Source organism: Trichechus manatus, unplaced genomic scaffold (genome assembly GCF_000243295.1).
Source record: "Trichechus manatus latirostris isolate Lorelei unplaced genomic scaffold, TriManLat1.0 scaffold00080, whole genome shotgun sequence".
Taxonomy (NCBI): Eukaryota; Metazoa; Chordata; class Mammalia; order Sirenia; family Trichechidae; genus Trichechus; species Trichechus manatus.
Window position 1 is genome coordinate 2,137,418 of NW_004444016.1, and position 22,028 is coordinate 2,159,445.

Genomic DNA, 22,028 nt, shown 5'->3' on the forward strand with positions numbered 1-22,028 from the left:
ATTAGTCCTTTGGACTAATCTTTTCCTTGTATCCTGTTCTCTTCATTCTCCCTTGCTCCCGAAGGGATGAGACCAGTGGAGTATCTCAGATGGCCGCTCACAGGCTTTTAAGACCCCAGACACTACTCACCAAGGTGGAATGTAGAGCATTGTCTTTATAAGCTGTGTAACAGTAGTTTTTGAACAAGGTGTTGTTCAGTTTCCATGTGTTTGATTTTTTTTCCTTGCGTTTTCTGTTTGATTTCTACTTTTATGGCTTTATGGTCAGAAAAGATGCTTTGTAATATTTCAATGCTTTGGATTCTGTTAAGGCTTGCTTTATGGCCTAATATGTGGTCTATTCTGGAGAATGTTCCGTGTGCATTGGAATAGAAAGTATCCTTGGCCGCTGTTGGGTGGATTGTTCAGTACATGTCTATGAGATCGAGTTGGTTGATTTTGGCATTTAGATCTTCCGTGTCTTTACTGAGCTTCTTTCCGGATGTTCTGTCCTTTACCGAAAGTGGTGTGTTGAAGTCTTCTACTATTATTGTGGAACTGTCTCTCTTTTCAATGCTGTTAGAGTTTGTTTTATGTATTTTGGAGCCATCATTGGCTGTGTAAATATTTATTATGGTTATGTCCTCCTGGTGTATTGACCCTTTAATCATTATATAGTGTCCTTCCTTATCCTTTGTGGTGGATTTTACTTTAAAATCTATTTTGTCAGGGATTAATATTGCCATTCCTGCTGTTTTTTGATTGTTGTTTGCTTGATATATATTTTTTCCATCCTTTGAGTTTTAGTTTGTTTGTGTCTTTAAGTCTAAAGTGTGTCTCTTATAAGCAGCATATAGATGGATGGTGTTTTTTATGTCCATTCTGCCACTCTCTGCCTCTTTATTGGTGCATTTAGTCCAGTTACATTCAGTGTAATTATTGATATGTATGATTTTAGTGCTGTCATTTTGATGTCTTTTTTTGTGTGTTGTTGACAGTTTCTTTGTTCCACTTAATTTTCTGTGCTGTTTTTCTTTATGTATTTTCTTTTCATCTGTTTCATTGTTGTTGATTTTGTGTTTGCTAAGTCTTTATGGTTTTCTTGTTTTTTATTTTGATGTGTAGGATTGTTAGTTTCCTTTGTGGTTACCTTAATATTTACCCCTATATTTCTAAGTTTATACCAATCTTTTATTTCTTTATATTGCCTTGACTTCCTTTCCATACGAAAAATCTATGACTATATTTTTTAGCCCCTCTTTTTCGTTTTAATGTTGCCATCTTTTACAAATTGATGTCTCTGTTTCCCTATTTTCAGTGTTTTAGCTTTATTTTTTGTGACTTCACTATCTGTGTTGATATCTGGTTGCTCTGTCCTGTGTTCTAGTCTTGAGTTGTTATCTGATGTTATTGATTTTCTAACCAGAGGACTCCCTTTAGCATGTCTTGTAATTTTGGTTTGTTTTTTGCAAATTCCCTAAACTTCTGTTTATCTGGAAATGCCCTAATTTTGCCATCATATTTGAGAGAGAGTTTTGCTGGATATATAATTCTTGGCTGGCAATCTTTTTTCCCTGAAGGTTTCATATAAGTCATCCCATTGCCTTCTTGCCTGAATGGTTTCTGCTGAGTAGTCTGAGTTTAATCTTACTGACTCTCCCTTGTAGATGACTTGTCGTTTATCCCTAGTGGCTCCTAAAATACTCTCTTTATCTTTGATTTTGGCAAGTATGATTATAATATGTCTTGGTGACTTTCTTTTGGGACCTACCTTGTGTAGGGTTCAATAAGCATCTTAGATAGATATCTTCTCATCTTTCACGATATCAGGGAAGTTTTCTGCCAACAAATCTTCAAGAATTCTGTTTGTATTTTCTGTTATCTCCCCATGTTCTGGTACTCCAATCACTCATAGGTTATTCCCCTTGATAGAGTCCCTCATAATTCTTAGTTTCTTCATTTTTTAAAATTCTTTTATCTGTTTTTTCCTCACATAAGTTGGCGTCAAGTGCTTTATCTTCAATCTCACTAATTCTGACTTCCATTGCCTCAATTCTACTTCTATGGCTTTCTATTGAGTTGTCTAATTCTGAAATTTTACTGTTAATCTTCTGGATTTCTGTTTGCTGTCTCTCTATGGATTCTTGCAGCCTGTTAAATTTGTTATTGTGCTCTTCTCTAATCTTAATTTCCTCTGTTGCTTCGTCTGTATGTTCCTTGGCTTGTTCTGTGATTTGCCTGATCTCCTTCCTGATCTCTTGAGGAGTTCTGTATATTAATCTTTTGTATTCAATCTATGGTAATTCCAAGAAGTTCTCTTCCTCTGAAAGATTTTTTGATTCTTTGTTTTGGGCACTTGCTGAAGCCATCATGGTCTCCCTCTTTATGTGTTTGATATTGACTGTTGTTTCCGAGCCATCAATAAGTTATTGTATTTATTTATTTTATGTTTGCTTACTGTGTCCTAGCTTCTTGTGTTGTTTTGTTTTGATATGCCCGAATAGGCTGCTCATGTGAGCTAGTTTGATTATTGGTGCCTTTGAAGCTCCAACGTCCTGTCACCAGGTGGTTAGATCTCTTACTAGGTATGTGAGCCCAGGAGTCTGTTTACTTTTGTTGTATGAATTCAGCTCAGGTGTCTAGATAGTCGGTCACCAAGTGTGTGGTGCAGGCTCTCACCTACAGTCCTAGTCAGGCAGGGGTGATTGGTGTAGGCACAGGAATCTTGCTGTAGTAGGGGGGTCACACACTGAGCAAGGCAGGCGGCTGACAGCTGTCCCTGAGTGTCTGGGAGGAAAGTGTGTCCCTGTTCTCTAGAGCATGTAGGTGCGTGGGTTTTGCAGTCAGACTATGGGTACCCAGTGCTGTTGGCTGTAAGCACTGGGAGGCACCACTTATTCTTGGACCCCTGTCACAGGTGGCTAGGTGGCATGGGTGGAGCCACCAGTCCTCAGGCCCCTGATGTGGGTAGGTGAGGACTCAGCTTAATGGGTAGAGCGGTGTCAAACGTCATGAACCTGCCACTCCACCATATAGATGATACAGTGAAGTTAGGCTTCAGGTATATACCCTGTTGTACTGTGGTAATGAGCGCCTATGCAGTTGAAATGGGCCCACACAGGTCCATGCAGGGGTAAAAGGCATTCAAAGTCCATGTACCCCTTATGCCTATGCCTAGGCAAAGGAGCTGTGCCTGCCCTGAGTTCCTGGCTTAGGGGAGCTGGCAGATTATTTTTTCCTGCTTGTTAATTTGTTCCCTCTCTAAGGCCAGGAGAACGGCTCAGGGCACATGAGGGGTCCTACTTCTAGCCCAGGGGAAGCAGCAATTGCTGAAGCTGGCCTGAGACCTGGTGCAAAGCAGGAAGGGAGCAGGTAAATGGGAGAGAGTTTCTTCCCAAATGGGGTGTTTTTTGATCCGATCCACGCAGTACATTAAATGCGTGTATATTTATCTTTTGTCAGTTGAGTGCCGCTTTTCACTAGCTCTGGAGGCCGGAGCAGACTCTCCGCTGCTTGGTCTCTCCCAACGTGCAAAACGCATCTCAAGTGCCACTGCTTGCCTCACCACACACACCAGCTGATCTGGCCTGCAGGGCATCGGCTCCCACCGGGTCAGGTCTGGCAACTTCTCACTGCTTTTGAACCATCTTTCCTTCCCTCTGCCACTCAGTCCAATTCCTCAACTTTGCCTTTAATGTTCAGGGCTCCTAGACTGTCATATATAATCAATTCACTTGTTTTTTGGGTCTTTTTTGTAAGAGAGACCATCGAAAGCATCTGACTACTCTACCATCTTGGCCCTGCCTCTGCTTTAATTTTTAAGAGATCTCTCAGTGAGATTCCAGTTTCCATCTTTCAGATTGGCAAAAGAAAAGTTTGATAACCACATGTGCTATAGAGGGTGAAGGAAGCAGGCCTACTCACAATGACTGGTGGGTGTGTAAATGGTTCTACTTCCACAGAGGGCAATTACCAACGTTTAAATGCACATACCCTCTGACCTCACCATTCCGCCTCTGGGTATTGTAAAGTCACCCTGGTTAAGACGGGCATTATAGTCTGTGTGTAATGGCATGGGGCTGAAAACAACCTCGATGTCCACCTACAGGGCACTGGAACAATATACCATGTCATATCTAAGCAATGGAATGATTTGGAAGGAGGGGGACAGCTGGAGGCAGGCACTTGGAACATAGCTGCACTGGCATGACAATCACATGAGATCCTGGAAAGACACATGTGTAACTTAGCAACAGCTGTAGCCCCTGCAAGGGGCTGTGTACCCCGAGTTGTGTGTGAATGTTTGTTGTTTGTTTGTGTTTCAGTGCCATAAGCAGATACTAAAATAACCCTAGCAACTAAATAAAAAGCAACAAAGTGTATAGTTAGAGATCAAATAAATAATGCAGATAAGGACTCAATCAAAGATGCTCAAGGTTAGGAAGAACCTTATAAGTATTAGTTAGGGCTGTCTGGGTGCCGCCAGATTAGGTACAGTGGATTCAGGGTCCACAGGGTCCCTGGGGAACAAGCCAGGCCTCAGGGACAATGGGCTCTGTCCCCAGTGCCCTCAGCACTCTCTACCTGCTTCTCTCATACCACAAGGGGCCACCCTGCACTCAGTACCCCTCTAGGAGAGGTGCTGGTAGGGCTTCTTCCCGCCCAGCCTTTTCAGGGGCAGGAGGGGAGAATACACAAGGCTTGGCATCCCCTCCACACCCTCAGCAGCCCCTGCCTGGGCCGTCTCAGCCAGAGGGATCAGAGTCATTAACGTCAGCCCATGTCCAAAGGCTTGATATCACAATGACATCCAAACAGGAGTCACTGACACCTAGGCTCTCAGATGTTGGACTTGCCGAGGCAGGAAACTTGCCAAATGCTCAGAGATACTTCCAAGCTGCAGGACTTGGGGCTGTCTGGGGTTAGCCTTTGACTGGAAACTTCCTGACGGCTATTACTTCCTGTGTACCTACTATGTGTCAGGCACTGTATTGGGCCTTAACGCTCTCTAACTGATTTTCATAGTAGGAACTATTATCATTCCTACTGTACAGATGGGGACCTGGGTACCCAGGACTCCACCGCTCGCCCAGGGTGGATGGCTGGTAGTAGCAGTGCTGAGGTGTGAACATAGGCTGACTCCAGCTCTCGGCTCCCCATCAGTTCTCCTGGCCCCCAAGCCTTACTCAGTGGCCCAGGGGCAGGCATGTGGCTGCCCCACCCTCGCAGAGCAGAGGGAAGACTGAACAATCAGGACTTGAACCCTGAAGAGGGCTGGTGGGCCTAGACCATCCATCTTCCGATCCCGCAGACTTTTGAAACCACAAGTCTCCAGGATTTGCTCTGCGGACAGGCTAAACACCTGCGATAACTCAGTGGGTGCCCAGCCCAGCCTGCTGTCCCATCGCTGCGGTGCTGGTCTCAGGGTGGGTGAGGGCCCCAAGATGGCCCAACCTGACCAAAGGGAAAGGCTCTCAGCTCCCATTGGGGGAGTATCTGCCTCTCTCCCTCCCACACCTTCCCTCTCTCCTGCTAGATGTGGCCTTGAGGGCATCGGCTGGGAGCTGCCTGTGCTCAGGGCAGGGAGGAGCCTGCATCCTTGATGTTTAGGCCTGAAGCCCACCACTCCTTGCAAGGCCAACCATCCTGCCACCAAACATCCTCACTGTTTGTCGCAGGGCCGGGCTGCTGCTGTGAAGAACTCGGTGACAGCTCCCCAGCTGTCCTGTTTTCACCTCAGAGGCGGCTCTGAAGCCACAGAATTTCACCCAGTCCAGCAGGAGGATTAACACCCAGGGGTGCCCCTCAGCCACTGAGAAGTAGGCCTCGTGGGTAAACACCCTGGCTCCAGGCCTTCAGGGGTTCAAGTCTGGGAGACATTCTGGACATTTCCAAGCCTCTATCGCCTCCAGCAGCAGCCTCAATAATACACCTGGATATTGGTCTTCTTTCGCCCCTCACTCCCTCCAGCTTCCTGGGACCACCTCCCCAACATCCAGTGGCACCAGCCCTCATCCTGGCTCTGCATTCAGCCGGCCAGGCTGAGCTTGTTACTTATAGGTCTACATTCGTCTTATGGAGCCAGCCCTTAGTCACCCTCACTCAAAGCTCCTGCAAATCCACCCTCACTGCCCCAGGTTTCCTTCCTGAACTACAGCCCTGCCCCACCATGCCCTAGTCTAAGAGTCTTGCTTGGCTCCCCAATGCTTCTGATGCTACTCAAGAGGGTCGGCACTGAGGCCCCAATTCCCGCCCTCAGCCACATGTCTGCATACCCTTGACTTAGCCCAGTGACCTTGGAGGCCTAATGGCCACAGGCCAGGTCGGCATTCTCAAGTTATCCTCCAGGCTTTGTTCACGCTATTCCCTCCTTCTGGGAAGCCTTTCTTTCTGCTGGCTGGTGAAATGCTAATGTTTCATTGACTCAGATCCAAAGTCACCTCCCATCCCAACACTCTCCTTGGAGCGATCCCAACTACTACATCCTCCATTTGTGGAAAACTTACTCCAGCCAGCCTCTTATTCTCTCATGAACTCCTGGGACAGCCTTGAAAGGTAGGGTATGGTCATGCTATCTTACAGATGAGGAAACTGAGTCACAGAAAGGTCAAGTCTCAGGGTGTGCTGAGAGATGAATCCAGGCCATCTGACTGGCCTAAGCAGAAGAGGAACCTTGAAATGATATCAGGCAGCACCTGGGACTGGGGAGCAAGCTGGAGAACATGGTTCTGGACCAAGAGCAGTGTGATAAGGTCATTGCAGGGTCACTTTTGACACAGGGTCCACAGATGCTGCCACATCCCTAGCTCCCTGGATCACAGCCCCAGCCTAGCTACTGGGAACCTTCCCAACTGTCCCTTGTCTGGCTTGCCCAGATCTCAAGACTCAAGGTCTCAGGTGCAGAAATCTCACTGGTGAGCCTGGTGAGGGTATGGATGGAGGATGCGGGAGGGCAGCCTTCCTCTCCCCAAGAAGACCAATGTCCACTGCACCTCATGCAGACACACCTGGTCCCCCAGATATCCTCCCCCCACCTGCAGGCCTTGCTTTATTCCTCCTTATGACACTGGCTCCTTGCCACCTAGTGTCTTCATTAGGTGGGTGTAACCTGGTAATCCCCGAGCAGCCATACCTTGTTCATCTCTGCACTCGCTGAGCCCAGTACACATGCCCCACATCCAATAGGCCCTCACCTCAGTGGATGTTTGTTAAATGAGTGTGAAGCTTAGGGAAAAAGTGGTATGACTAGTACCCACTGGCCCTCAGTGTTTTGTTGCATTAAGCGTGGTATTTTGATGTTACCAAGTCTCTCATGGAACAACCTAGATTTCTGGCTTTTTAGAAAAAGGGGAAGACCTGGAACCCTAGTCCTGCATGGCCCCTGGCACGAATGCCACCACCAGCAGTCCCCGCCCACCCTCTGCCCAGTCCTCCTGGCACCCACCACTGCTGCTGGCCACTCACATTCATCATGTTGAAGATCTGGTTGTTGCCCAGGGACAGCACCTGAAGCTTGGCCAGCGCATCCAGGGAGTTGATCTTGGAGATGCGGTTGTTGAACAAGCTCAGGTCCTCCAGGTTCACAAGTGTGTCCAGCCCCTCGATGGTCTCGATGTTGTTGAAGGACAGATCTGGGAGGTAGGAATGATGGGTTAGGGATGAACTTTCCTGAAGTAAAGCCACCAGGCTCTCAGCCTAGCTGTGGGGCCAGGACTGGACTCACTGTCTGGTGGCTGGTGAGTTTCTAGGAGCCTTGCCTGGATTCTTTCCTGTGGTTCCACACTCTTACCACCTTCTCCAGTTCTGCTTGAGAACCCCAGCCCCATTGTCTTTCTGGCTGGGGACACACACTATTGTTCCGGGATGAAAATGCTCATGTACATTTCCCAGGGGGAGGCCACTGTAGAGTCCTCTTCTCTTATGTCTATGGGTATCCAGTACCACCACCTCCTGCTGGCTTGGCATTGAACACTTTATAGAGTGCATGGGTGTGCCCCTTGACAACAACTTGAATGGTGGTTTGGAGTCTCCTGCTCCATTTTATCAAGCAGGAAGCTGAAGCTCAGAAAGGCTCTGTGACTTGCCCAAAGCCACCCAGCTAACAATGGTGGTGCCAGAGTTCATCATGTCCTCTCGTAACTCATAGCCGGCCAGGCTCTCCCACTACCTCACAGGTGGCTCAGGCTCCTCTCCAACCTCAACACCTATGGAGACCTCAGAATCCTCCCAGCCCAAGTGTCCAACCTCTGGGAATAAAAGTACTTCGTCCCACCACAGGTTCTCAGGGTTGGTGGAGGTTCAGGGCTGCAATCCTGTCCTGGAACACCAGTGGCTCAGAGGCCAAAACAGGGAGTTTGTCCTGAGCTTGGATATCTGACGATAACTGCAAACAGCGACATTTACAAGGTGATGTGGGAATGCAGTTTAGCCACATCTTACTCGAGCCTCCTCTACAATCAGGTGACGCTGAGGGGCTGTGGGTTAGATGTCACTCCCCTGATGGCAGCAGAGACTAATAATTTAGCATCCCTTCTCTATGCCAGGCCCTTTACATGCTATCTCAGGTATCTAGTGCTGCTATAAAAGAATTACCACAAGCAGATGGCTTTAACAAACAGAAATTTATTTTCTTACAGTTAGGAGGCTAGAAGTCTGAATTCAGGGTGCTGGCTCTTGGGGAAGGCTTTCTCTCTCTGTTGGCTCTGGCGGAAGGTCCTTGTCTCTTTTGAGCTTCTGTTCCTGGATGATCTTCATGTGCTTGGCATCTCTCTGCCCCCACCTCTGCTTCTGTTGCTTACTTGTTTAATCATTTATATCTCAAAAGAGATTGACTCAAGAGACACCTACACTAATCCTGTCTCATTAACAGAACAAAGACAACCCATTCCCAAATAGGATTATAACTATAGGCATAGAAGTTAGGATTTACAAGACATATTTTGGGGGACACAATTCAATCCATAACACAAGTATTACCTATTTAATCTTCACAGCATAGTAATCATCACTGGGTAGATGAGAAACTGTTTTGTAGATGAGGAACCCGAGGTTCAAAGGAGTGTGGTAACACCCCCAAGGTCACACGGCACATACAGGAGCTGAGGTTCAGAGAGGTGAAATGACTTGTGCAGAATCAGTCCATGTTGGCAAAGCTGGGATTTGAACCGGAGTCCACCAAATTCCCAGCCTGCATACTTCCTTTCTCACCAGGCCACCAGGGTCTCTTCTTTGGTGGCTTACCCCCCTTCCCCGAGAACTAGTGTTAAATGTGTAATAACTAGGAGGGAAAGCCCTGATTTGCAGAACTTGCTAATTTCTGTGGTATAAATACTACCCCCATGGCTGATTTCAGGCTTCCACCATGACATCCCTGAATGCAAAGCTGCAAAGAGCTATGTGAGGTTGGCTTTTTGAGAGCCAATGCCAGCAGCTTCAGCACCCTCAACCCTGTGGCAGCTGGCCATGCCTGGAGGTGTGGGGTCTGTGCTGAACCATCAGAGCACCCCCCCCCCCCAGATCCAGCCACCCAGCTCTTCCTGGCTATAGTTGGGTTGCCAGACGACTAGTCCTGTGGCTGGAAAAAAGTCAGCTCCTGAAACCTCCCCTGAGGAGGGCAGTGTGACCTCTCACTCCTGGTACATCTCTTTCTGCTCCCTTACCCCATACCAGGGAGCGCTGGGCATCGAGCCCAAGCACTTTGGGAGCATGCATTGCCACCGCTGAGAGGCCTGGGAGCAGGGCTGATTTCTTGTCCGGGTGCAGGGTCTCCAGCTGGTACGGGAGATAGGCTTTTGTCAGGGGGGAAACCAAGTCCCTCTCTGGGTAGGCAGGCTGGAAGGAGCTCTCTGTGGATACATGGCACTGACTGTGTATCCAAGCGACTGCTGGGCCAGCTAGCACTTGCTGCAAATCATGGGGTCAGATGGCCTTCCTGAGGGACGCATGGCTCAGAGTCAGGGCTGACCTAGCACCTGCAATGACAGTACCAGGCCCACTGTCCTTATCTCCTCTAGAGAAGATGACTCTGGCAATGCAGGTGGGCTATGGTGGGAAGGGGGTGCCTGGCTGTGGTCTGCCTCTGCTACGTCCAGCGGGTGACTCCATCAGGCCAGTTAGCCTCTCTGAGCGTCACTTTCTGCATCTGTGATGATGGCCCTAAAGCCTGCCTATGGGGCTGCTGCAGGCTTGCAACATCAGCACAGATGTTGCTCAGAGTGCTTGGCAAATCGTGAGGTACGATGCCCTGGGGTAGCCCTGTAATCAGGCAGCAGCCTGATAGGACAGAAGGAATGTGGGCTTTGGGGTCAGACAAGTGTGCATTTGAGTCCCAGCTTTGCTACTTCTTGGCTACATAGCTTTGGGTGAGTGACTTGGCCTCTCTGAGCCTTAGTTCCTCATCCGTAGAATGGAATTTTAACAGAGATCCATCTCTTAGGATTACTGTAGGGGTTCAATGAGATAAGGTGCATGTTAGGGATTGGATTGTGTCCCTCTGAAAGACATGTTGAAGCCCTAACTCCTGGTACCAGTGAACATGACCTTGTTTGGAAAGAGGGTCTCTGAAGATGTTATCAGTTAACATGAGGTCATGCTGCTGGAGTAGGGTGGGTCCTAATCTCATCTGAGTGGTGTCCTTCTAAAAGAGGAGAAGAGACACAGACACGCAGAGGAAGGATGGCCATGTGAAGATGCCTATGCAAGCCAAGGAATGCCCGGAGCTAGAGAGCTGATGGGACAAGAAAGAATCTTCCCCTAGAGCCACTGGAGACTCAGCACGGCTCTGCTGACACAGCCCTGAATTTGGACTCCCAGCCTCCAGAATGGTGAGGCAATACATTTCTGTTCTTATGAGTTACCCAGTTTGTGGTACTTTGTTATGATGGCCCTAGAACACTAAACAGTGTAAAAATAACTCTTAGGCCCATCCCCTTCTCTCTGTTAGGTGCCCACCTGCCCCTCTTCATGTAAGGGTGCCTCCTAACAAGACCAACAGATGGTGACAGTTATTCAAATCTCTCTGTGGCCTTAGCAGTGAGGGACAGAACTTTAGAGTCAGACAGGGCTGGGCTGGAAGTCTGACGCCCCCACTTACTTGCTGTGACCTCAGTGTGCTCATCCCTACAATGGGGATGCTGTAAGGATTTAGAAGCCTTGCATAGAAAGCATATAGGCTCATGCTTAGCATATGTAAGGGCTCAATTCACATTAGCACTTGTGATGGTTATTTCAGGTTTGATTTGACTGGTGGGGTCCACAGTTAACTGTCGATCTGAATTTAGTTTAAATAGAAGGAGTCCATGGCTGCTCCTCTGTCCCTCTCCCAGGGAGGTTGGGCAAGTGGGAGCAGAATGTTCTTTCCTGGTGTGTCCAAGCACACCTCTGTGCTTTGCCAGCTCAGTCCCCAAGCTTTAACAACTCATACTGTTCTTGTTCCCAGCAGACAGGAGCCTCTGCTGCACCAGGTTCATGGTGGGCTGGCAGCAGAGAGTCACATGCGATTACTGTCTCCTGGGGAGGAAATGACCTTGGCAGAGCATCATCTTAGATTTGGGCAGACACACAGATGGGGCCTTACCCAACCAGACCAGATGTGTGAGGTTCTCCAAGCCCTCAATCCTCTCAATGATGTTATTGTCCAGCTGCAGCTTCCTCAAGTTCTCAAACTGCCAGAGGTTGTCTATCCGGAGGATGTCTGAGATAATAGGAGGAGACAGCTTGGTTGGTCACAGCCTTGGTTTAGGGTTTTGTGCCAGTGTATGGGAGGGCTGAGATGGTTAATGTTAACCATACAAAAGGTCCCACAACCCACTCCCCTTCCACCCTGGAGTATGTGGATGTCCTGTGTTATGGGCTGGGCCCTGTGCCCCCTAATAGTGTGAGGGTGGTGATCAGCGCTGTCGCCCAGGGCCACAGGAAAACCTAACGGGTCCACTGATGGGGGGGATGATGGAGGTACACTGTTGGTAGGAGGGTTGATTAATCAGTTCAGTCTATTTAGAGGACAATTTGGCAACGTGTAGTAAAATGTTTCATGTTTGTGCCCTTTAACCCTGCAATTTATCTACTTGGAATCTATCTGCAAAGGCTTAATTGTGTATTATCCAAACAGATACTACAGGGACATTAGACGCAGAAAAATAGGAAGAAAAAAACAAAACAAAACAACAAATGTCCCTGTATGGAGAATGGAATAAATCTCCCATATAACGGAGAGAGAGAAAGAGGAAGAGACCTGATACTGGTTAACCATTTGGATCCAGCCATATCTGAAGACCACCTGCCCCAGTTACATAAGCCAATTCATTCCCTTTCCTACTTAGGCCAGTTTGAGATTGGTTTCTGTCCCTTGCAGCTAAAAGAGTTCTGAGATGCAGAAAAGGTATTTGACAAAATTCAACATCCTTTCATGATAAAAACAGGCAATAAACTTGGAATAAAAGGGAAATTCTTCAACATGATAAAGGGCATTTACAAAAAAAACACACTGAACGTCATACTCAATGGTGAAAGACTGAAAGCTTTCCCCCTAAAATTAAGAACAAGATAAGGATACCCACTTTCACCAATGCTGTTCAACATTGCACTGGAAGTTCTAGCCAGAGCAACTGGCAAGAAAAAGAAATAAAAGGTATCCAAATCAGAAAGGAAGGAAAATTAAAACTATCACTATTTGTAGATGACATGACTCTCTATATACAAAATCCCACAGATTCCACAAAAAAGCTACTGGAGCTAATAAATGAATTCAGCAAAGTTGCAGGGTACAAGATTAACACACAGAAATCAGTTGTGTTTCTATATACCAGCAATGAACAATCTGAAAAGGAAATTAAGAAAACAATTCCACTTATAATAGCATCTAAGAGAATAAAATACCTAGGAATAAGTCCAACCAGGAATGTGAAGAACTTATACAATGAAAATTATAAAACACTGCTGAAAGAGATTAAAGAAGACTTAAATAAATGGAAGGATGTTCCATGTTCATGGACTCGAAGACTTAATACCGTTAAGACATCAATACTACCCAAAGCGATCTACAGATTCAACACAATCCCCATCAAAATTCCAACAACCTTTTTTTGCAGGAATGGAAAAGCTGGCCCTTAAATTCATATAGAATTGCAAGGGGTCCTGAATAGCCAAAACAATCTTGGAGTAAAGTAGGAGGACTCACACTTTCTGATTTCAAAACATATGATAAAGACACAGTAATTAAGATAGTGCGGTACTGGTACAAGGATAGACATATAGACCAATGGCACAGAGTTGAGAATCCAGAAATAAACCAATACATCCATGGCCAATTGATTTTCAACATGGGTGCCCAGTCTATTCAATGGGGAAAGAATAGTCTTTTCAACAAATGGTGCTGGGACCAGTGGATCTCCACATGCAAAAGAATGAAGTTGGACCCCTACCTCACACCATATACAAAAATTAATTAAAAATGGGTAAATGATCTAAATATAAGAACTAAGACCATAAAACTGTTAGAAAAAAACAGAGGTAAATCTTTAAGACATTATATTTGGCAATGGATCCTTAAATATGATATTAAAAGAACAATCAACTAAAGAAAAAAATAAATTGGATTTTGTGATGGTTAAGATTGTGTGTCAACTTGGCTGGGCCATGATTCTCGGTGTTTAACTGTGATCACTCCCAAGACTGAATATACTGTGAGCAGCCAGTCAGATGAAAGGGAGTTTCCTTGGGGGTGTGGCCTGCATCTGAATATAAGCAGACATTCTGGCTTTTTGCTTACTGTGGATCCTGTGGCTGCCTCCTGTCATCTCACCTCCGGTTCTTGGGACTTCAGCTGTCAGCTTATCTGCCGAACTTGGGATTCATCGATCTTCACAGCGTGTGAGCGAAGCCCTGCTCTCTGACCTGCTAATCTTGAGTTCACCAGCCCCTGGAGCTACGTGAATCAGGAAAAACCTTGTGGTCTTGCCTGCCGATCCTGGAATTCGTCAACCTTCACAGCCTTTGAGCAGGAGCCCCGCTCTCCGACCTGCCAATCTTGGGCTCGCCAGCTTCTGTGGCTGCGTGAGTTGGGAGAGGACTCTACCCTGATCCACAGACTTGGGACGTTCTAGCCTCTACAATCGCGTGAGCTGTTTCCTTGAAATAAATCTCTCTCTATATATACATATTTATACGCTTTACTGGTTTTGCTTCTCTAGAGAACCCAGCCTAAGACAGATTTCATAAAAATAAAAAAAAACCTTTTGGGCATCAAAGGACATTAACAAGAAAGTAAAAAGACAACCTACAGAATGGGAGAAAAGGATTTGAAAATCATGTATCTGATAAGAGTTCAATATATAGACTATATGAAGAACTCCTACAACTCAACAACAAAAAGACAAACAACCCAACCAAAAAATAGGCAGGGGACTTCAATAGACATTTCTTCAAAGACATACAAATGGCCAATGCGCACATGAAAAGCTGCTCAAATTTGTTAGCCAGAGGGAAATGCAAATCAAAACCATGATGAGATACCACCTCACCACTATTAGGATGGCTATTATCAGAAAAAGACAAAATAATTGTTGGTAAAGATGAGGAGAAATTGGAACCTTTGCTCATCATTGCTGGTAGGAATGTGAAATGATGCAGCCACTGTAGAAAGCAGGTTGGTAGTTCCTTAGAAAATTAAACATGGAATTACCACCAAACCCATTGCTGTCGAATTACCACCAAACCAAAAACCAAACCTGTTGCTGTTGAGTTGGTTCCAACTCAGCAACCCTGTCGGACAGTGTAGAACCACCCCATAAGGTTTCCAAGGCTGTAATCTTTACCAAAGCAGGCTACTACATCTTTCTCCTGTGGAGCAGCTGGTGGGTTTGAATCACCGACCCTTGGGTTAGCAGCTGAGTGCTTTAACCACTGTGCCACCAGGGCTCCTGGAATTACATGACTCAGCAATCCCACTCCTGGTTATATACTCCAAAGACTTGAACGCACGGACTCAAACAGATACGCGTCCACTAGTGCTCGCTGCAGCATTATTCATAATAGCCAAAAGGTAAGAACAATCTGAATGTCCACCAACAGATGTCCATAAACAATGTCCATAAACAAATGTGGTATATACATATAATGAAGTATCACTCAGCCATAAAGAGAAATGAAACCCTGATGCATGCTATGACGTGGATGAACCTTGAAAACATTGTGTTGAGTGAAATCAGTCAGTCACAAAAGGACAAACATCATATGATCCCACTTACATGAAATACCTAGAATGCAATTATACATGTAAAAATAGTTGAAATGGCAAATGTTTTGTTATATATATTCTACCACAAAAAATTTCACACAAATCTATCTGAAAGACTTAAAAAATGGTCAAAATGGCAATTTTTTTGTAATATATTTTACCACAATAAAATTTAAAATAAGAGTTCTGAGTAACACATAAGTATACATAAATATATACTCTCTCTATAAAATTCTAGAGGCCCAAATCTGTCCCCTAGTTTTTTCCAGAAGCCACATATAGCTCTGTTGTTTATTTGCCCCCCTTTCTGTATTTCTTTTGTAATAATTTCCAAAACTTATAAAATTAGAATATGTTCATTGAAAGAAATAATACAGAAATAAAAGAGGTTTAAAAAGTATTCTTAACTACACATTCTGGGCCTCAGTTTCAATGTTCATTCAATCTTTCTTGAGCATTCTTGAGCATCTACTATGTACCAGGGGACATTGGTGGTTCAGTGATAGAATTTTTGCTTTCCATACGGGAGACCTAAGTTTAATTCCTGGCCAATTCACCTCATGTGCAGCCATCACCTATCTGTCATTGGAGGCTTGTGTGTTGCTATGATGCTGAACAGGTTTTAGTGGCGCTTCCAGACTAAGATGGACTAGGAAGAAAGGCCCAGCAATCTACTTCTGAAAATCAGCCAATCAAAACCCTATGAATCACAACGGTCTGATGTGAAAATGATCATGGGGATGGTGCAGGACCGGGCAGCATTTCATCCCATTGTGCACAGGCACCATGAGTCAGGGGCTGACTTGACAGCAGCATACAACAACTATGTGCCAGGCAGGTCTCTACCTCTGGCTGTTCTTACCTGGGCTGAATGGGGGTCGCTACTGTATACAGAGTGCCAAGCACTAAGTTTGGAGGGCACACACGCTCTCATTTCAACCTGTGACCCCTGCACGGTAGGTGCTATTATTTTTCCCATTATACAGATTAGGAAACTGAGGCTCAGAGAGGCCCTGCACTTTGCCAAGGTCATGCATCTAAGAAGTGGTGGCCAGCCCCGTTCATCACACCACTTGTTTTGGGGACTTTCCATGCACTGCTGGCTGAATCCACATTGTTTTATTTGTTGATGGCTCATTCTCCATCTCCTCCCACTAGAACGCACTCCTCAAGAAAGGCCTCATCTGGCTTGTTCGTTGCTATAGCACAAGCATTGAGAATGCTCTCTGGCACCTTTGGTGTGCTGTTAATATTCACTGGAGGCAGGAGAGGCAGAGGGCTGGGCTTGCCTATGTGGCCCTGAAGGTCCTGGGGGAGATTAGGTGCCCCCACACTCCCTGCCCACCCCCAGAGGACCTACTGCTGGACTGCCCAGTTATTCCTCCCCCCAGGTTCCCAGGGCTGGGTAAGGCTGGTGCCTATACTCTCATTCCCTGTTTTTTGGCCAGATTTCACAGAATGATATATGCCATCATCTCTGCCCTGTGCTTCTGGGGCAGGACTATTTCATCCCCGGATCTGACGCTGCTCCTGAGGTTCTCACTGCCTGCATCCCTGGTCTGGTCTTTCCAAGCACCTGCTCTGGCCCAATCTTAGACTGATACCACTCTACCTAGGGGTCTAGCCCTCCTGGGGCTCTGCAACACACGCCAAAGACTGGCTTTTTCCAGGGCATCAGTGGTTCACAGGAAAAGTCAAAACCACACATGAAATCAGGATGTATTTAACAATTTGCTCTAAGTTACCAGCATGACAGCACTGCCAGAGAAGCCAATTTCCCAAATATACACCGAATCCGCCTCCACTGTTGCCGCCCTGTCCCCTGGCCTCTCTGGCCTCATCTCCTCCTGCATCCCACTTGGCTCATTCTGCTCTCTTCCCTGAATGCCTGGGGCTGCTGCCGCGGCCTCTATACCTGTTGCCCCCAGCCTGGTCCCCTTCCCCAATAGCTACATGGCTCCCTCCCTCCCTCCTTCAAGTCTTCATTCAATCATCACCTTTTTGGTGAGGTCTTCTCTGACCTTTCATCCTATAAAAACCTTCACCCCACCCCAGCTCCCCTCTTCTTTCCTTGCTTTCTGTGTCTCTGTAGCACTCACCACCTTTAACATACAGTATATTTTCCTTATTTATTTATTGTCTTCTCCACTTGTCAGCTCCCCCAGGTCAGGGTTTTTGTCTTTTTTGCTCATAGCTGAACCCCTAGTGCCTAGAACAGTACCTGACACTTGGTAAAGATTATGTGAAACTTAGGTTTGAGTGTATGGGAGGTGAGGAATGAAGGGAGTTGACATTAAAGCCCCCTCCTGTGTGCCAGCCATCTGCAGTCCATTTACCCCTTCAAGGCAGGAAGCACCACTCCCCTCTCACAGCTGCAGGGCACTGCTGCAGAGCCATAAGCAGCCTCAAGGCCACACTCTAGGGGCCTGTGGGCTTTGTGACCCAGGCTGGGTGGAGGCCTGCATCGATCATCCTCGTTGTTGACTGCGCAACCTGGCCTGAGGGGGCCCCAGGACAGAGCAGGGATGAGAAGCAGCCCAGGTCACTCAGCAATGGCCTTATCACAGGCTCCAGGCCCTGCCCGTTTCTCTGCTTCCTGTCGCCTGCTCAGCTGGCTCACTGTGCATGTGGCTTCTCGTTGAGCTGGGCCCTGTGTGCATGTGGTCTTGCTATGTCCTCCCAGCCAGGCCAAAAACAGGAACTAGTCATCCCCATTTTGCGCATGGGGAAACCGAGGCCATAGGGTCTACCTGGTCCTGAGCCACATCTTCCCAGTAGGCTATGCTGTCACTCCGAAGGGCCTCCCTGCCTCAGGGCCTTGAGCCCCTCCTCAGTGACCCCTTTTGAAGCTACCCCCAGGGCCAGATCCTCCGCCTCACACTTCCCACTCCTGGATCCTGGCTGCTGGGGGCCACCCCCTCCTTTCTGCCTGCCAGGGACGCCCACTCCAAGGACCCTGTGTGGAGTATGTGCTGGTAACAGCATGGCCTTTGGGGTTCATTTAGGTATGGAGGGGGCAGTTTTTTATTCTCCTCTGTTCTTAATCAGAATCAAGAGTGTTGTGGATATTCAATGCTAATGACATTTAGATAACAACACCTGATGTCCATTTGTGTAAGGTGCTGTTTTAAAAACATCTGTGCTGTTCCTGTGCTTTCAAACCCAGCAGGCCCTGATGCTGATGTAGGCTTGTGAGCATGGGGCTTGGCGTGGTAATCTGGGCTTGAGATTTGAGAGTAGAGAAGGCAGGGTGGCCCTGCCCGGGAGGGGGGTCCTCTCCTCCCGCCATGCACCCAGGGATACGCACTCTGGAAGTCCAGCTGCAGGGACAGGACATCCTTGAAGAGGATGCCCTCCTGCTTGGCCAGCTGCCCAGCCTCCTCGCGGGGGCCCTGCTCTGCCACGGCCAGCTTGAGCAGGTCATCATCCATCACTCTCGGCTCCATCGACTGGCACAGCCTGTTCATCTCCCTGCCCACCTCCTGAAAAACACCACACTGCCCTCTACACCATTTCTTCCTTTGTTTAGGACACGAATGGCTAGGGCTCCTCGAACGGGGCCCTGGGACATCGAGGCGGCCATAGGCACTCTAGGGCCTGCCCTCCCACACCCTGCCCCCTACACCTGCCTGGATGCCAGGCCTCAGTACACCTCTTGGCCCCACAGCCCCAGGGACTGGTGTCTACACTGGCCGTCGCCTCTGCATCTTAGCTCTTCTCTGGCCTTGGCCCTGCCTCAGGCCTCAGGCTCTCTGTGCCCATCCTTGCTCAGGTTTCTTGGCACCGTGTTCTGACTGTATTCAGAGTGAAGACCCCTGTTCTGAGCGCCTCAGCCCGTAGGTCCCCCTAAGAAGGGAGAACATGGGGATGCGGGCTGAGCGTGCCTGTCAGAGTGAGCTGCTTGACCTGGGAGGAAATGGAGAGCTGTCAGGTGGCCTGGGACGAGAAAGCAGGGGGAATGAGGCAGATGAACAAGGAGAAGCAGATGAGACCCAGGTGGTCCAGAAAGAGAGAGGCCAAAGGCCGGACAGATGCTGCCTTCTTCCTGCTGGCATACCAGGCCCTTGGGAGGCCTGGCGGTGAGCTAGCTCTTAGTGGTTCTGTGAGTTTGATTTCTCACACTGAGTCCTCTTTTCCTTAAGCTGATGGCATAGTGGTTAAGGGCTTGGCTGTTAAGCAAAAGGTCAGGAGTTCGAATACACTAGCAGCTCCCTGGAAACTCTACAGGGCGGTTGTTTTCTGTTCTATAGGGTTGCTATGAGTCGGAATCGATTCGATGGCAATGGGTTTGGTTATTTTCTTTTTCTTCTTAAGCTAACTCAGGTAGGTTTCTGTTGCTGATGGTCCAAAGGGCTTTGGCTGAGATGCAGCTGACAAAGAAGGGGGGATCTGTGGGTTTGGTTAGTCACACACTGCAGGCTGATCCCCAACTGCTATTCCTGTTTGGACAGAACCCCTGCCCTGGGAATTTGGGGATGCCCCAGCCTCTTTCTTATCACCCCCTACCCCCTTGGCGAGGACATCTGGAAGGGCTGGGCCCTCCATGAAGGCACACTCTCCAGCCAGTCTGCTGTAAACTCCCAGATTGGCCTCCTGAACCCTCTGGAAACTCCATCTTCCCTGTACTTTCCACCATGGCTTCCTGGCTTCTCACCTCCCTGCTGGCTTTACCTTCTACTTTGTCTCTGGGGTTCCCCGAACCTCTTGTCCTGCTGGTCCCTGACCTGGGAATCCCCTGCCCTCTGCTCTCTTCACTGAGCCTGCTGGAGAGACTCCTGATGTTGGGCAGTGGTGTCCACCACAAACCCAGAGTGGGCCTGGCAAACCTGCCACCTGATCCTGGAGGCATCTACTGCATGGCTGCCCTCCTGCCTCCCCACATCCACTTAAATGCAGCTCATGCAAGCGATGTACCCTCCATTTATGGGCAGTCCATCATCAAATGTCCCTGTGCCTTTAATCCTCCTGCATCCTTCCCTTCTGCCTGGGGAGGAGACATCCTCCACATACACCCCCCCACCTCCCACCCAACCTGGGCCTTCCATTCTCCAAAACCTTGGTCCCTTTCTTCCCACTTTCTCCAAGCTCTCAACACTAGCTCCTCTTCCTTAGATTGACTGATTCAATCCCTTAAAGATGCTTCTAGTCCTTGGCTTCTCTCCATCTCTCCACTTTTCTGAAATAGTTTTCCCATAACTTACCACCCATTTGCCTTTGGGGAAATTTTAATGTGCTGTATCAGGCAGATGTCATCCTCAAAGTGTTCGTGCTTTTTCAAAGAAAGGTGCTCTACTTTGGGAAATGGTTCTTAATTTTGATTTCAAAAATTTGACTGACTTCTTATCACGCTCTCTTCATCAAGGCCTGGCACATGTGATATGCCAAGCTTGCTTTCAGTCAAGCCCAGCTATTGCTATGTAGTCTGGTACAGCTCTTACATCCTTATTTGTTAAGCACACAAGGCAGGGTTTGAATCCTGACTGTGCAATCTTTGGCAACTCACTTCGCCTGTCTAAACCTTCAATTTCCCATCTGTTCCTGGCTCCTATATTTGCTTATGAGGATTAAAAGAAGCAATGCATACCAAGCTGCTAGCATGGGAAAGCACTCAATACATGACTATTCTTTAGCCCACACACATTTACTGAGTACCTACTGTGTGCCGTAAATGACATGGACAGATCTTCTTACCTCTGTTTCACACATGAATCAAATAATCATACAAAGATTTAATTATAGCCATGACAAGTTTGTCAGTGTAGGAAGTAGGAGAGCGTATATTAGGGACACCTGGCCTGGCCAGAGGAGACAGGGCTGAGATTGGAAAGGCAAGAAGGAAGAGGGAACTGCATGGTGGGAGCCCTGAGGTGGGAGAGAACAAGACCTGTTCCACTTTGGCTGGAGTGATGTGAAGTTGAAAAGCCTGAAGGAGCTTTATTACTATCCTAGAACCCCTGGGAAGCTCCTAGGGCTTAATAAGGGCAGTGACATGATCAGATTTTAAGTTTAAGAAGCTCACTATGGCTGCAAGTACTGGGAGTGGCAGGAGTAGCGAGCTGACAGATGACCAAGGTGGTGATGAGATGCGAATGTGAGAGATCTCTAAAAACTTAATTTATATGTAAGACTAATCACCCCCAGTGTCCAGATAAGAAAGCTGGACTTGGTTAGAAAAGTTAAGTAACATGCCCAAGTTTACACACCTACTACGTGGCAGAGGCGGGAGAATATGACTACAGAGACCATTGTCTTAATTGCTACTCAGCTGTACCCAGGGCGCTGTGGTCCATCGTCATAGTGACATTGATTTTTCACAACTGTTCTGGGTCAGAGCAAAGGTGCAAACATAGTAAGAGAAAGGCCTCACTACTCTTGCCACTCTTGGTACTGAAGCCAGAGTGATTTGCAGTAACTTATAGTAATTTACTACCAACCTGGTTTGCCTCTTAACTTGCCTGCTGATAGAGTTGTTAGTGAAGACCAGAGGTAGGAGGCAGGGAAAGCAGTGAACGGCTTTACACCACTGTCAATGGAGTAGTCTCCTAACAGAGAAACAGATCCAGAATTATCTTGGGAAACAACAACCTGGGATCAATTCAATATAAAATATATAACCCCTACTGCCCATGACTTAATAGGAAGAAAATCAACCATTTTACTGAGTGTTTACTGTGTGCTAAGTGCATATGTATTATTTAATTACTCGCCAGCTCTGGGTGCCATTAGAGAAGGCAGTCCAAATGTCTTAATTTCCCAGACAGGGAAACTGTGACTCCAGGAGAGGAAGGAACTTGTCCAAAGCCTTACAATGAGC

General features: G+C 47.4%; 1 protein-coding gene across 1 annotated transcript in view; it reads right to left on the minus strand.

Annotated features, from left to right (window-relative positions):
- DRC3 (dynein regulatory complex subunit 3) overlaps positions 1–18,660 on the minus strand; it is a 58,617-nt gene extending 39,957 nt beyond the window's left edge. Inside the window, exons 1-3 of the mRNA XM_023735514.1 lie at positions 18,522–18,660; positions 11,555–11,671; positions 7,444–7,610 (exon numbers count right to left, since the gene is read on the minus strand). Coding sequence (XP_023591282.1) covers positions 7,444–7,610; positions 11,555–11,671; positions 18,522–18,660 — 423 coding nt within the window. The remainder of the gene's footprint in view (positions 1–7,443; positions 7,611–11,554; positions 11,672–18,521) is intronic.
- Positions 18,661–22,028: the final 3,368 nt, after the last annotated feature.